Source organism: Crinia signifera, chromosome 6 (genome assembly GCF_055691185.1).
Source record: "Crinia signifera chromosome 6, ASM5569118v1, whole genome shotgun sequence".
NCBI classification, from domain to species: domain Eukaryota; kingdom Metazoa; phylum Chordata; class Amphibia; order Anura; family Myobatrachidae; genus Crinia; species Crinia signifera.
This window is the reverse complement of record NC_139222.1, coordinates 249,148,086-249,164,868: the sequence shown is the minus strand read 5'-3', so window position 1 is coordinate 249,164,868 and position 16,783 is coordinate 249,148,086. Positions and strand designations below refer to the sequence as shown.

The following is a 16,783-nucleotide window of genomic DNA, read 5'->3' as shown; positions in this document are numbered from 1 at the left end:
TTGTCACTATCCACACCACCACCTGCTGCCTTTAATAACCAGCTGGTGAGCGAAGAGAGAGACACTGTGCACAAAGCATGGCAAGTGAAGCAAGCCCGCAAGGGTCCATTTGGGTTGCTGTGTTCGGACCTTGCTCCTCTTCCTGTCATACAATGGTCATTTCTCCAACTTGGAAATGGACCGAAGCCTATTCCACATACCTACAGTAATACTATTTTGCTTCTACAGTTTTCCCCTTAACCAGTTATACTCCGGTTATAATTTATGCAGGGAAGGAGACACCTGTGGGACCCAGGAACTGGAGGGGGCAAGATCAAAACCCAGGAATGCAGCCCCCTGGACACATGCCAGCTTTACCTCAAAATCATTGTTGGGTTTCTGGTGGAATTCTCCTCCTCCTCATGGACCACCTTCCAAGCCCAATATGCTGCATCACAGAGATCAGTTTCTACCCTCTCCCTCTGGTTGCCTTCCCTACTGAGTGTACCATTTCTCTCATTCCTCACATCTCTTCCCTTTCCTCCCCTCTCTGATAGGTTACTTTACTCTCTCATTCCCTCACCTCTCTAATTGACTACTTTGCTTCTCCCTTCCCTCACCTCTCTGATTTACTACTTTGTTTCACCCTTCCCCCCTCTCTCTGATTGCCTGCTTTGCTGTCAACTTGACTCCCTCTCTGATTGGCTATTTTGCTTCCGACTTCCCTCCTCTCACTGATTGGCTGCTTTGGTATCACCTTCCATGCCCTCTCTAATTGGCTGCTTAGTTCTCCCCATTTCTACCCTCTCTGATTAGCAGCTTTGCTCTCTCCCCTTCACTGCCCTCTCTGATTGGCTGCTTATCCTCCCCTCTGCTGCTCTATGTTCATACATTTTCTCACTCCCCTCTTCTCTTTGATTGGCTATTTTCCCTTGCAGTGATCAACTGCTTTGTCCTCCTCTTTCCTCCCCCTGCTGCCTAATTTTTCCTTGAATGTTTAGAACCATCCCTGGCTCTAAGAGCCCAAGGCTGGTTATCATTTGGAGGGGGGACCCCAAGTTTTTACATTTAACTATTTCTTTACTAGTACATACAGAAGCACTGCACAAATCTAACTGATCCATGCACGCTTCTGCAAACTCGTTGGTGTTTCAACCAACAATCTGTCAATCGTATTTTGAGCTAAATAATTGTCTGACTTTGTTGATATGAAATATGTAAAATTTTCATGTGGTTCTGGTTCCTATGGAAAGTCCTGCCGGGGGTCTGTTGATTCGTCCTTTTTCTGCCGTGATTTTCATTCTTCAATGAGCAAAATCCGACAATTTTTCTGTTTAGTAGAATTCCGATGTGGGTTTCGCAGCTGACAATGTCACGTGGTTCCCAAAACCGGTTCTCAAAGATCACTAACAGTCATTGCTTTCCAGGTCTCCATGTTCGCCTGGGTAATTACTACCCGCTCCCCCTCCCTCTGTGTGGCAGTGACCACCGCTATATTAAACACGACTTATCTAAAACAGATTAGTATTCGATACGTCTTCTCCACATGTCTCTAAAATATAAAATATAATAAATCACTGTCAGCAACACAATACTTGTTGCAGGTGATCTGAGGATAACACTTGACCTTTTGACTGTCAGAGCCCCTGAGGATTGCTGCCCATGTCACCCTCTTCCTATCACCCACTGTTTTCCCCTGACACACTGCCTCCCCCTGTCACCCACTGCCATGCTGCATATTGTGAACTTGGACTGGGGGTGGAGGAGGGGACCCAAAATATATTTTTGCACCTGTGCTCACCGCCCAGAAGTTCCATCAATGAGTCCAGCCCTTTCCAGAGAGAGTGGCATATGGAAAGGTTGGCCTTTAGGGTCAGCCTTTTGGTAGAATTTCTGATTCACATAGGAAAGTTCAAAAGTGGTCTGCATGTCCTCAAATAAGGCGTGATAGACTAATGTGGTTGAACCCTTTAAACCGGGTCCAAATCACATGGGGTGGTGTATCTCACTCATCTCCAAACATTGATTCATAGGACAAAATGCTCCTTCAGGTTCAAACCGTAGCACAGCCTGTAGCCAACACAATTCCCTCTTCTTCCCACTTTTTACAGTACCTTGCGTTTGACCTTTCTTTAGTATTTTATATACCATAATATATACTTTAATAAGGATTAAAAAATAGTCACTCAGCAGTAGATGCAATAAACCAATGTGTTTATTCTGCGTATACTTGTGCATCTTATATGTATCACTTTGAAAGCACAGTAAGATGCATTTTAATGGAAAAAGTCGCTTGAGTCACGCCACTGCCGAATCATGCCACAGCATGGTGCAAAAAGAACAGCTGCTTAATGTTCTGGAGGCTAGATGTATTTGGACACATCTATATACTGTACTCTATACAGTATATACTCTTCGGTTCAATTAAAGCACATTCTTTTAACATGCACAGTGTACATAGACATGTAGTACAGGTTGCCCACTGATTATCCTGCACCTGATGGTCCAGCACCTCTTTTAATGTGGACACATCAGGTGTGTGTATGTGTGTGCGTATGTGTGTGTGTGTGTGTGGGGGGGGGGTAGTGTTTGATGGGTTAAGGGGTTTAGAGGGCCAGCGGGAGTGTTCAGTGGGGCAGCAACAGAGAGAGGGGGTGAGTGGTACTGCCATGTCGGAAGCCCTGCTGCCTGCCAGTGGAGATCAGCCAGAGGTGGAGAAATCAGTGGCTGGAGGAATCGCGCTGTTTCGGGGCCACTGAAGGCAGCCAGCTGTGTGTGTGTGTGTGTGTGGGGGGGGGGGGGGGGGGGGGCAAAAAAGAGCACCTGAAGCACCCGCTTAGAATCATGTTGCACTGCAGGTGGGGCAGTGTAACATTACTTGGGGCAAATTACTTTTTTTTTGCTTTGCTCCCAACTTAGAATCAGATCTGAGTGTTCTGGTTTTGATAGTATTAAAATTGTGACTTGTGAGGATAAATTCTGTGTACTGAAGTCCTTATTAGAATAACCTTTTAACTCTTATGTGAAGGTTGCTCACTAAAGGTGCCCATACACGCTGCGAGAATCGCTAGATCGCATTGCATCGCGCAGCATGCATTTTCTGAAAGCAGTACAAAAAGAATGTGCAGCAGATACGTTTTGTACTGTGCGATGGGGTGCCCGCGGGAGTGCGAATCCCATCACATCGGAACGCATGCTGCTATCGCAGCGTGTATGAGCACCATTACAGCATTGGATGAGACCCCCTAAATTGTATGTGACGTGGGTCCAGGACAGACCCCATAATCCAGGTAACATGTCACAGGGAATTGAGACACATTTTTCCAAATTGCCACTTCAGGGTAAGTTTCCCCTTTCCAAATATCCGTTATCCAAATTAATCTGGAAACCATAGTTTCCAGAATGTTTTTTTTTTTTTTTTTGCTAAAGCACTACTGTGGACACCTGTATCTGGCAATACTGGGGACATGATATGTAGCTGGCACCACTGGGGACATCATATATAACTGGCACTACTGGAGTCATGATATGTAACTGGCACTACTGTGGGCATGATATGTAACTAGCACTACTGGAGACATCTGTAACAACACTACTGGGAACATAATATTTAACTGACACTACTGGTGACATGACACGTAATTGGCACTACTGTGTACATGATATGTAATTGGCACTACTGGAGACATCTGTAACAACACTACTGGGGACATGATATCTTACGGGCACTACTGGGGACATGTAATGTAACTGGCACTACTGGGGACATGATATGTAAATGGCACTACTGTGGACATGATATATAACTGACACTACTGGAGACATGATATTTAACTGACACTACTGGGGACATCTGTAACTGGCAATACTGGGGACATGATATGTAACTGGCACCAATGGGGACATCTGTATCTGGCACTACAGGGGACATTATATGTAATTGGCATTACTAGGGACATGATATGTAACTGACACTAATGGGGACATCTGTAACTGGCAATACTGGGGACATGATATGTAACTGACACCACTGGGGACATCTGTAACTGGCACTACTGGGAAATCTGTAACTGGCACTACTGGGGACATGATATGTAACTGGCACTACTTGAGATATCTAAATGGCACTACAGGGGACATGATATGTAACTGGCACTACTGGGGACATAATATGTAACTGGCACTACTGGTGACATGATATATAACTGCCATTACTGGGGACATATGTAACTGGCACTACTGGGCACATCTGTAACTGGCACTACTGGGGACATGATATGTAACTGGCACTACTTGAGATATCTGTAAATGGCGCTACAGGGGACATGATATGTATCTGGCACTACTGAGGACATGATATGTAACTGGCACTAAATATGTACATTCAAATTCAGTGCCTGATATAGGGGGTTATTCTGATTCGCTCAGAAAAGCACAATCACTCTCTAATGGACAAATCCATATGCACTGCTGGTGGGGCTGATGAGAGTTAGAGTTGGGTGTTTTATTGTTTCTGTGCAGGGTAAATACTGACTGCTTTATTTTTACACTGCAGTTTGAAGTACACCCCCCACCCAAATCTAACTCTCTCTGCACATGTTACATCAGCCCCACCTGCAATGCATATGGTTTTGTCCATTAGAGTGATTGTGCCTTTCCGATTGAATCAGAAGATTTAGATAAGGGACACTCAACCTGCACAGATTCATTCTATAATTCAATATAATAGTCCTGAGCCTAAGTTTATAGGAAATGATAGGTAGTATACTACACGTATTAAATTGGGTTACAATATCCCGGGGCTCAGAATGCCAAAAGACTGACCCTGGCATCCCGATATGGAGACTCCAGACAGGGGCTCCGTTACTAAGCTAATCTTCTTCCCCTAGCCCCCTAGCCCTTCTTGTCCCCCCTTGCAGCATAACCCTAACCCCCCCCCCCCCCCTGCAACTCACTGTATCCCTCCCCTCTAGTGTCAAAGCCTAACTCCCATACCTCGGCATCTAAATCTATCCCCCCTTCAGCCTAACCCTAACCTCCCCTTCTAAATGCCTAATCCTCCCTCCCCGCAGCCTAACCCTAAACTCCCCCACCCCGCAGATTAAACATAAGGATCCCCCGCCCATCATTCTCATCATTCGAGATGTCAGCTGTAGGTATTCTGGTGCCTGCATCCTGATACTATTCGAGGTACTGTCGCCGGTGTTCTCTATATTGAATATCGCATCCTGCCCACCTGGGATGCTGACCGCATCTCATTACATTTGCGCTAGGGAACTTTTTATAATTATAATTACTTCCTTTTTAGTTGTCATGCCTTACAAAACAACTTTACTTTCACATAGTTTATAAAAGGAGGCGGTCACCATGTCATATTGATGTTGACACCACAAGGTTCACATGGCTAAATGTCAACACCTTGGAAATGTTGACATTTCGGGGGAAATTTACTAAGATGTGTATTCTACTTCACATGTGATGTTGCTATGGGTAACCAATCAGATCCTGTCTAATATCTTCTAGAGGGTGCTAAATAAATAAGAAGTAGATTCTGATTGGTTGCCCATAGCAACATCACATGTGAAGTAGAATACACATCTTAGTAAATTTCCCCCGAAGTGTAATTATTTGCATTAGGAAACATATTAGCATTAGGAATCATTAGGGTTATCATTAGGGCTCACATAAAAAAAAAATCATTTTGACCATGTCAACTTGCTGAATGTCGATATATTTTAATGCTGACATACTCTACCAGCCCCTTTATAATGCAGTGGACTAACTATCATATACTGGTTTTCTGATGTTTTATTAAAGAGCACCGATGGGCAGATTTATTAAGCCCGGTGAAGTGATAAAGTGGCCTGTGATAACGCAGCAGCCAATCAGCTCCTAACTGTGATTTTTCAAACCCAGCCCATTACTTGACAGTTAGGGGCTAATTGGCTGCAATCAGCTTCTAGCTGTGATTTTTCAAACCCAGTCCATTACTTGACAGTAATGGGCTAATTGCCTGCAATCAGCTCCTAACTGCGATTTTTCAAACCCAGTCCATTACTTGACAGTTAGGGGCTAACTGGCTGCTGCATTATCACCTGCAACTTTATCACGTCACCAGGCTTTATAAAGCTGCCTCTATGCTATCAAAGGTATTTTTTACACAACTACAGATTCCCTGATGCAGGCATAAAGGGAAAACATTTCCATTTTAAAATAAGTCGATAAATAAAAACCTTTCTTTTTTTCCTGGCTAAACATTGTCATCAGAATGACAGTGATCTGCAATCAACCTTACGTTGGACATGTATGCCTGCATTGCATCTTGGGACCAGTGGCGTATCAAAATTTCTAATAAGGGTCAACATCAACTGCCACCCCAAATACCTCTGATTGGGACTCGATGGCAGTTGGTGTGACATCCCTGTTAGAATTTTGGACGGCGCTGCAGCAGCACCTCTGGAGACCCCACGGGTTGGGACTGTTATAAGCTGATGACCATGACCAACAAGTGACCATCAAGTGACCTACTGTCAACCAAAATAACGCACCACAACTAGGGGTGAAAACCTGCTAAGAAATCACACACATTATTTTGAATATTTGGTATCCTTGTACCAGATTACAGCATTTCATATTTTGCAGAATTTGTCTCGATACTTACAGTGGGAGGATTCCTCTATCCTCCTGGACTGGAGAAGCTCTCAAATAGTTCACAGGGTGATATAGATTGTAAATGACACAATGGATGAGATACATTTCTTACCAGTTTGGTTCACACGTGGTTCCAATTTTACTTGTCGTATAACTGCTCCATCCCATAGTCGGAGGAATAGTCCATATAAAAGAGAAGACCCATACAAAGAGAATACCGATTGCGGAATGTTTTCCTCGAAGACGGAGATTTCCCAGTGGCCTGCATATCACAACGTACCTCTCAAAAGCCAGGATCGACAAAGACCACAAAGCCACAATTCCTTAGAAACAACAGAACAAAGCAAAAAAAGAAAAAAGAAAATATTATAGGACATCGCATCCAAACACTGACTTAGGGGCAGATGTATTAATCCTGGAGAAGAGATAAACTGGAGATAAAGTGGAGATAATGTAAAAGGAGATAAAGCACCAGCCAATCAACTACCAACAGTCATTTTCAAGCACAGCTCATTGGCTGGTGCTTTATCTCCTTTTACCTTATCTCCAGTTTATCTCTTCTCCAGGTTTAATACATCTGCCCCTCTATGCTGGTCATGGGATTGGTTTTAATAACGTTTAGATCTTTTAAAAAAAAAAAAAAACATGTTCTAAAAATGTACCAGAACTCTTTGCATAAAAGCAATTCTTTGGCTTAGAACAACTTTTTTTTTAACTGTTAAAAAAAAAAAAAAAAAAAAAAAAAAAGGGTGTAAAATGTCCCTTTAATTCATCCACAAATTTCTCCCATCTCCTGTTAAACTGTCCGTAGACAGTGACAGCACTTCTGCTTCCTGTTTTGTGACTGCCAGGCTGTCAGCTGGCACAGCCAATCACAAAGCAGCAAGAAAAGACGCGCCCTTATCTAACGTACCATGCTGCCAGGTGTCAACAGAAGATTTGCTTAAAAAAAAAAAAAAAAAAAATCTACATTCCGGTGTATTTATCCTATAATCCCCCATGGCAACTTTTATTTTTTAACTAATCTGCTCGTTATATTGGTCTTAGATTTGCATGCAGTGGTAAAAGCAAAGAAGACGTAGAAAGAAGTTGTTTTGTTATCCTGCAAACTTGGCATTTGGTGAGCGTAATATAAATGCAGTATGTGGTTAAAACAAACAGAATTGAAAGGGGTTAAATGAGATTGACAGGTTTGCTATTTTTTTTTTGGTTATTATTATTTATTCTACAGAAATTTGTTCTGGTGAAAAAAAATCATTGAGAGTTGTTTAAAGAACTGCTGTAACTACAGTCTGTAAATTTCAACCCCGAATGATGAACAGCTGACAGGGAAATTACAGAGTCACGAGAGATATACAAATGGCATGCTTCTATTTTTCAATTAATTTATCAGCACAGCCAGAAGTTAAATATTGCAGGAATAAGAATCAGTGTGCGCATTCTGAGCAGCCAAATCACCAATAAGCAGGTGAAGCCTTTCCATAATATGTAAACATAAGGATTTCAAATGGAGCAAGTGATTGGTATTTAATATGAACTTGATATTCCAAAGCTCTCAGGTGCATGTCTGTAATGTATGCAGAACTGGTCTTACCTTCTCTCCTAAGTCATCCTTACAGGAACTTTCTAATTGATTGTGTTCTAATTGAACATACAATTGGCCAGATGTACCAAGCTTCAAAAAGTGATAATGTTGAGAGTGATAAAGTACCAGAAAATCAGCCCCTAACTGTCATTTTCCCAAACACGGGGGCAGATGTATTAAACCTGGTGAAGAGATAAAGTAAAGATAAAGTGGTGATCAAGTGGAAGTTGATAATGCACCAGCCAATCCTCTCCTAACTGCCATTTTTTTCAAACATAGCTGATTGGTTAGTGCGTTATCACCTTCTACTTTACATCCACTTTAACTCTTCACATGACATTTAGGGGCTGATTGGCTATTTATCACTGTCCACATTATCACTTTTTGAAGCTTAGTACATCGTCCCACAGTCACTAGGAATGCAGCGCTTCTTTGGAAAACAGAGCTTCTTTCATTCAACCTTATGTTGAGTAAAACCGTCTTAGGTATGACAACACAATAACAAACAACATAAAACATAATCGTAAAAAGTTTCAATTGAAAAAAGTTTCTAAGCTCACCAAAAAAAGTTACGGCAAAGCCTTCAAGCACGCAAGCCCAGGGTCCCAGGAAAAAGTAGCCCTGGCTGTTAGTGGCTATGCTGATACTGCCGCCAATGACGGAGACCAAAAAATCCGCCACTGACAAGTTCACAATGATATAATTTAACGGTTGCCTCAGCTGTTTAAATTTGAATGTGACGACGATGACCAGAACGTTCTCGACGATGGACATGGTGGTGATCACGAACATGATGGCGGTCAAGAGTTGAAAGTTCCATGGCTCGATGGTCTTCGACGGTCCCTTAAATGGACTCCACTCAGTGGACGTCTCTGGGCTTGCCGGCAGGGAGTCATTGGATGACATTTTTGGCTGTAAGGAACTTCTTAGTTAATCCAGGTGGAGATGAGGAAATAATGTTTGCAGCCAGTAAGTTCAGCTGAAGTTTATACAGCCCAAAGAAGTACTTTGCCTGCCTCACAGAGCTAAATTTTTGCTTTTAAATAGTCAGTCAAGAGATCCAGCATGCGTATAGAATATCCTCCCTGGCAGAATCAATACACTCCAGGTAATTTTGTATCTCATATACTCCTCTCTATACACAAGTGAATGTGCCATCGATCCATGCGTGTTGGTGTGACCCCCCCTACTGTGCTGTCACCATTCAGCTGTCAGTAAAACTGCTGCACACATCTCCAGGCATTCCTGTTTTGTTAGGAGAACACAACACTGGGATCCCTCCCTGGCAGTGGAGAAAAAGAGTTAAGGAACCCTGCCTTCTTGAGGGAAGGGAGGGGATTAACAGAGAGTGGATGAATTTCGTATCCTTCTCGGGCAACAGAAAGTGCCAGATACTGACATGGGTAACCTCACATGATGATGCGGAAAACAAATACCATTATAAGGTTAATCCTGTTAGTGTCTAATGGCTCTGTAACTTCTTTAACAGGATGCACGATAAAGGGAAAAAGTAACGCAACAGTGGCAGTGAAACAAGCTGTTTTTATTTCAGTCTGATACGATGTACAGTATGAATGTCTTATTACACACAATTAAACCCTTGTCATTGTCATATTCAAAGCCCCTGTCCCGCTGTGCCACTCACCTGAAAAACATAAAGCTGTCTATCAGCCAAATTAAAATACAGTTTTAATAGTGGACAATTTCTTTCAATAAATGTTAGACTTTTCTAAACATCTAAATGTATTCATTGTAGGATTATTAAATGACATTCTAAGCGTTAGTACTCAGTTATAAAAGCCACAATTATATTTAAGCTTTTGTTTGAGGAACTCAGTCTCAACTTTTAGTAGGCAGTTAATAAAAATATAAAAATCTGTATTTTGTAGACGCTGAGTGGGGAGTTGATTTGTGGGACAATGGAAGTTACTTTGACCCCCCGCAGTGATAGATATCTTCATCAAAGGGCTAATTATTTTTTAAAGGAAGGAAAACATTTTATATATCCTCTAAATCAGTGGTTCCCAACCTGGGGTACTAGTACCCCTGGGGGTACTCTGCAGACCATTTGGGGGTACTTGAAAATAATATTGGTAATGGCGGAAGAAGAAAGTCTCCCGATGGTAAAAGAAGTCTACCATTGCCATGGAGACGAACCACGTTGCGTCACTTCCGGTTCTATCTGCAGCGTCAGCAGCGTCATCTGCGTCTCCTCGTGCTTTTGCCCAACCAGCAATCCACTGAGAGTTACCTGCGCTGTCCTCAGACATCAGCGAACATCTGCCCCACACTGACAGGGCTGGTCGAAGCATTAATCCTACAGGCCTTAGCGGGAACTCTAAAGACCATACACAGCCAGCGGCCAGACACAGAGGGACCCGATTCCTGACCATATACTAGTTCACGGCTAATCCTTAATTTTAGGACACGCATACCGCTCACTTCTACTCATAAGTACTGTGGATGTTTTGAGAGAAGGGGTACTTATAAATTAAATGCCTAATCAAGGGGTACAGGAGAGAAAAAAGGTTGGGAACCACTGCTCTAAATGATTAAGCTCTGCTTTAACCAGTCGTGAGTTCTAGTGTTGGCATTTTTTCCCCGGAATTTCCAATTGATCTGCGGATCAATGTGTTTAAGGTAAATTGTCAATCATGTGGACAAATTACTTGACGTACTGCTTAGCATATACTGTAGCGTGACATGGATTAACGTTGCTGCTAGTCACAGAGTCATAAGGCAATTAGTAAGGGGCTGATTAGCAGAACAAATTCAAAGTTAACCGCCTAATAAAAAAAAGCATAGACAAATATTTCTACATGTACTGTATGCAGAGATGTACGCACCTTGGGATTGGTTCATCTTTGCCCCGGCTGCACATGCGCCTGGTTTAGAACTAATCATGACCATTAGAATATACAGATGGAGAACCTCTTATTCAGGCTGGGGCGTGTTCATGAGACGCTCGCGTGCCCTGTTCTGACGGAGCTCCCCGTTGGTTGCCGCCGCCTCCCCTCACCCCCCCCTAACCCTGCCCGTCTCCCTGAAGTGGAGGAGACGGGCAGGGTTTCCAATCACCGTTGCCGAGTGACTGGGACACGCGTGTGTGTGAGACGCTCGCCCGTCCCAGTCAGATGGAGTCTCTCTCAGCCAGCGCTCACCAGCGGGGACATTCTGGCGAACCCTGGAGCGGAATGAGAGGGGCTCCATCTGAAGCAGCGGCTGCAGTGCAGACCATATAGTGTAAGGGAGTACACATGTAGTGATGTATGTATGTAGCATACATCACTACAGCAGTGCCCGGGAATCAGCACAAGGCTTCACACATTCCCATTGGCTAGTTTCACAGAGGAGGCAGGATTAGAAGTGCGTGAATGCATGATGATTCCCAGGTACCGTGCGGCATCTGATGTTTTCAGCTCTGCCAATCGCCATGGAAACCTTAAGTCATGTCGACCTTGGCCCATGTCGACCTTAAGTCAGGTCGACCTTCCTGCCAGTCGACCTAGTGGGGTCGACCTAATGACTGTAGACCTAAGTTCATTCTGACAGATGTCCCGATTCCGAAGCAAGAGCCGGAGTCTGGGGGAATTGTAGAAGAACCTAATAATGACCCTGGAAATGAATTTACACATTGATCTATTTATACACTGGATACTGGATAGAATACATTATTAATATTTAACACTATAGATGGTCTATAATATCTGCTATATCAAACATTTAAATAATATACCGTAATATAGAACCAGTACTGCACTGTATGAGTAAACATTCTCCCACCTAATGGTAAGGCTCCTTTCTCTTCTTTCTGGCTGCTACAGTACTTTCTGGTCTAGCACACTGATTGAGGACTCACACACTAAGCAAACATAGTTGAAGAAACTGGGCCTGTGCGGAAGCTATGCTCTGTCCCTTACACTGCATGATGTGGCAGCCGCTCTAGTAATCGTATTATATACCATTGCTCTATCTATACTGTATATAAAAGGCTAACTATTCCATACCGACATGAGGTGAAGTACTGCCTGTGACCACTAGAGGCCACTCGACGGACCAAATTACTTCTTTGAGTGTTTAAAGATGGCATAACAGAAAGTGAAAGGAATGTTTGTAGGGACACTGATCTGTTTCAAACTAGCTGGATATGGAGAGAGGGAGCTGTGAAGACAGAGATTGGAGGTAGGAGCTGGAGGAGTGTTTGTGGGCTAAAAACTGTCACAGTAAGTACATTGCAGAGCTGTCATTTTGACAGGCTTTTAACTAGATGTTATAATTTGAGAAACTTGCCAAGAGGAAGGGGGGTTTCTGGGCAACTCTAACCCCTCTGCATTTGCCTATGCCCTGTGTTACATGGTCATCTCTGGCTGTTAGCATGTATTTGCAGCTGCCCAATACACAGTGGTGCTGAAGGGGGGGCGGGTATATTTCACCCAGGCCCGGGTCTGATGTAGGGTCCTGGGTCCCGCTTCCACCCTCCCCTGCTGCAGCTAGTCGGGCACAGCATAGGTGCCGATTCTGGGGGTGCTCAAGGGCCCGAGCACCCACGGAAATTGATGAGCACCCACGGGCCCGAGTCCCGCTGCTGGGCCGTCATATTAACTTGCTAATTTGCGGCTGCAGCACCCACATCGCCGGACCCGCCACCTGGGAAACGGTATGCAGGGAAGAGTGTATTCTGTCCACGGAGTAAATCCACTGTGGGGGCATTTACTGTATGTACCTGCACTGTGGGGGTATTTATGTACCTGCACTGTGGGGGCATGTATGTACCTGCACTGTGGGGGCATGTATGTACCTGCACTGTGGGGGTATTTATGTACCTGCACTGTGGGGGTATTTATGTACCTGCATTGTGGGGGCATTTTTGTACCTGCACTGTGGGGGCATTTGTGTACCTGCACTGTGGGGGCATTTATGTACAGTACCTGCACTGTGGGGGCATTTATGTACCTGCACTGTGGGGGCATTTAAGTACCTGCACTGTGGGGGCATTTATGTACCTGCACTGTGGGGGCATTTATGTACCTGCACTGTGGGGGCATTTATGCACCTGCACTGTGGGGGCATTTATGTATGTGGAACTCTGTTGCCGTAATTTGAATATTGGAGACAACTGTGCTCCGTAATATAAATTGGTATTTTTTGTGGCCACACCCCTTCCCCATGAAGCCACTCCTCTATATTTTTGGCTTGAGCACCCACCAGCAAAAACATAAATCGGCACCTATGGGGCACAGTCTCTCTCCCCAGCCCAGCACACTCTGCTCAGTGCAGTGTGCTGAGTGTGTGAAAGAGGCAGCTGCAGCGGCATCCCATCCTCTCTCTCCCTAAGCCGGTTTCCAACCAACTGGTCGGCCAACCACCCACCCGCATCCCTGCTAAGGTTTTTTGTTTAACAGGAACATTAATACGCTCCGTCACATAGGCCACACACCCTTTTTCCCAGGGCCCGGCGGAGCTGTTGGTGCCCCTGCCAACATAAGGTGCAACACTTGTGCCTCCTGACAGGTGATGTGTGCTTTCAACAAAGTGGCATTTGTGTAAACGCATCTTTGCTGTACCCAGCCTATGTTAGCTATACCCTTCCCTTGTCATCCCACCAAGGGCATACATGGCAGAATTTCCCAACGCATGCAAAGAGCGATTTTGTGCTATAAACCTATGCCAACAGTGGTAGGTCACACTCTGCTTAAGACCCTAACTAAAACTAAAGCCCCACTACTTGGCAGGTTTACATTGGAAAATGAAAACACTGATATACAGTAAAAGCATCACATGTCGTCTTTTGCCTTTTAGGTAGAGCTTTATCAAACAGTGCCAACAAATCAGCTTCTGTCATTTTACAGCATGTGCTAGAAAAAGACAGAAGCTGATTGGTTGGTAGTAGTACAGATGTGTCCTCATATGCTATTTTCACAGATTGACCAAATCATTTTTGCCCACTCGCCCGGATCCTGCGGGAGATTTTTATTATTGCCAGGCTCTGCAATATGAAAAAACTTATGTCAAACTTGCCATGTGTTGACTATTTTGCTTTTGTCGACATTTTGTCCATGTCAACCTTGACCTACTGACTGACTGATATGGCTCAGTGCCTCTGTATCTAACTGATCTCTAAGAAATTTGTACTATCCCCAATACAGGCTCTCACCACTACAGTCCATCATGAATGCAGCTGCGAGGCTAATCTTCCTAGCCAGACGTTCATTGGCTGCAAAGCTACTCTGTCAGTCACTTCATTGGTTACCTGTATTCTACATAAAATACTTTAATTTGCACACAAGGCCATAAACCAAACTACACCAACATACATCTCTTCTCTTATCTCAAAATATCTTCCAACCTGACCTCTATGCTCCTCACAAGATCTGCGTCTCTCATCCACACTCATTACTTGCTCCTATTCCTGATTGCAGGACTTTCTTTGGGCTGCACCCACTCTGTGGAATGCCCTACCAAGCACAATAAGACTCTCTCCAGTCTCCAAACCTACAAGCATTCCCTGAAAACTCACCTCTTCAGGCAAGCTTATCAAATTCCAGAACCAGCCACTTAACCGTCATATACCGAATGTGCAATAAGGAATTGATTTCAGAGATATTGTGCACTTAGACAAAGTCGACAGGTGTAGCTTTAGGGCAGTTTATGGAGGTTATCCCACAAAGACCTCCATGGATTAAACAATAGTGACAAGAGGAGAAAACCACCTGAACTACTTTTGCGCCTTCATCTTAAAACATGTATGAAAAAACAATTGCTTATCTTTCAATCCACTCTGAAATGCAGTTAACACTCCATGCTCCAGAAAGCTCCAGTGTCAATCCAAATTCCAATGAGAACAATGTCATTAAACACGTTCTCAAATAAGCATAAGAATGTACAAATGTGGAGATACGCTTCAGATGTTAAACAGAGGGGGTTGCTTGTAATTACCCAATGGCGTGGAGAACTGTATGGAAAAGTACTCAAACAGGCGTTGTAGGTATACAAACATAGAGGTCAGTCCCAGGTCTCCTGCAGCTAAGATCCCAGTCCGACTTCTCCCGTCTCCGAATGGTAAGGTGGCCTCCACACAGTCTCAGCAGTAATGCCCGACGCGTTTCGACCACGTCCGTGGTCTTTTTCAAGGCAATGGTAAGTGTTCATAAGCTGATCCTCTCCATGCGGGAGAAAATGCTGTGTCCAGTCCAGATACAGAGCATTTTCTCCCGCATGGAGAGGGACAGCTTATGAACACTTACCATTGCCTTGAAAAAGACCACGAACGTGGTTGAAACGCGTCGGTCATTACTGCTGAGACTGTGTGGAGGCCACCTTACCATTCGGAGACGGGAGAAGTCGGACTGGGATCTTAGCTGCAGGAGAGTAACTGACCTCTATGTTTGTATACCTAAAGCGCCTGTTTGAGAACTTTTCCATGCAGTTCTTCACGCCATTGGGTAATTACAAGCAACCCCCTCTGTTTAACATTTGTACATTCTTATGCTTATTTGAGAACGTGTTTAATGACATTGTTCTCATTGGAATTTGGATTGACACTGGAGCTTTCTGGAGCATGGAGTGTTAACTGCATTTCAGAGTGGATTGAAAGATAAGCAATTGTTTTTCATACATGTTTTAAGGTGAAGGCGCAAAAGTAGTTCAGGGTGGTTTTCTCCTCTTGTCACTATTGTTTAAACCTTCATATACTGTTCCTATCAAATCACATCCCCACTGTACAGGCCACACATATCCACTCTCTTTCTTTTTCACGGATGCGGGACCATTTGCCTACAACAAGAAGATAGACAGCCATTAGGTCGACACCATTAGTTCGACATACCATTAGGTCGACATGCCATTAGGTCGACAGTGTCTAGGTCGACACTCAATAGGTCGACATGCTTTTAGGTCGACATACCATTAAGTCGACATACCATTAGGTCGACATGCCATTAGGTCGACACTGCCATTAGGTCGACAGTGTCTAGGTCGACAGTCAAAAGGTTGACATGGTTTTTTTTCACTGTTTTTTGCACCAAATGTCGACACATTCGACATGGACACAGTTTGAAGTGAACCGCAGCCCCTCGCATCGCTCGCAATGCTTCGGGCACGGTGCCTCGCTGCGCTCGGCACACTATTATAATCTAACTCTACGCCCTAGTGGATGATAGGGCATGAAATACCGCCTGTCGGCACATGTCAGCTCAAAAAACAGTGAAAAAAAACATGTCGACCTTTTGACTGTCGACCTAGACACTGTCGACCTAATGGCAGTGTCGACCTAATGGCATGTCAACCTAATGGCATGTCGACCCTTTTTCACATATTACATCCTCCTGACCCATGGCCAAACTGCTGGGTCACCGTATCATACAGCACACCAGGAACCTTTGCCTTCTGGTGGAATTAATACAATAAAGAATATCTATCCCTTTGTATCATTGCCTACAGTATTTTCCTATAGATTGTAAGCTTGCGAGCAGGGCCCTCATACCTTTTGACTGTCTGTAAATACCCAGTTCATTGTATAACTGTATGACTGTCTCCTATTGTAAAGCACAATGGAATATGCTGCGCTAT

General features: G+C 44.0%; 1 protein-coding gene across 1 annotated transcript in view; it reads right to left on the bottom strand.

Moving 5' to 3' along the window:
* Positions 1 to 9,481, bottom strand: part of LOC146009182 (opsin-VA-like) — a 50,862-nt gene extending 41,381 nt beyond the window's left edge. The window contains exons 1-2 of the mRNA XM_083149292.1: positions 8,776 to 9,481; positions 6,743 to 6,953 (exon numbers count right to left, since the gene is read on the bottom strand). Of these exons, the coding sequence (XP_083005418.1) occupies positions 6,743 to 6,953; positions 8,776 to 9,121 (557 nt within the window). The 5' untranslated portion in view covers positions 9,122 to 9,481. The remainder of the gene's footprint in view (positions 1 to 6,742; positions 6,954 to 8,775) is intronic.
* Positions 9,482 to 16,783: the final 7,302 nt, after the last annotated feature.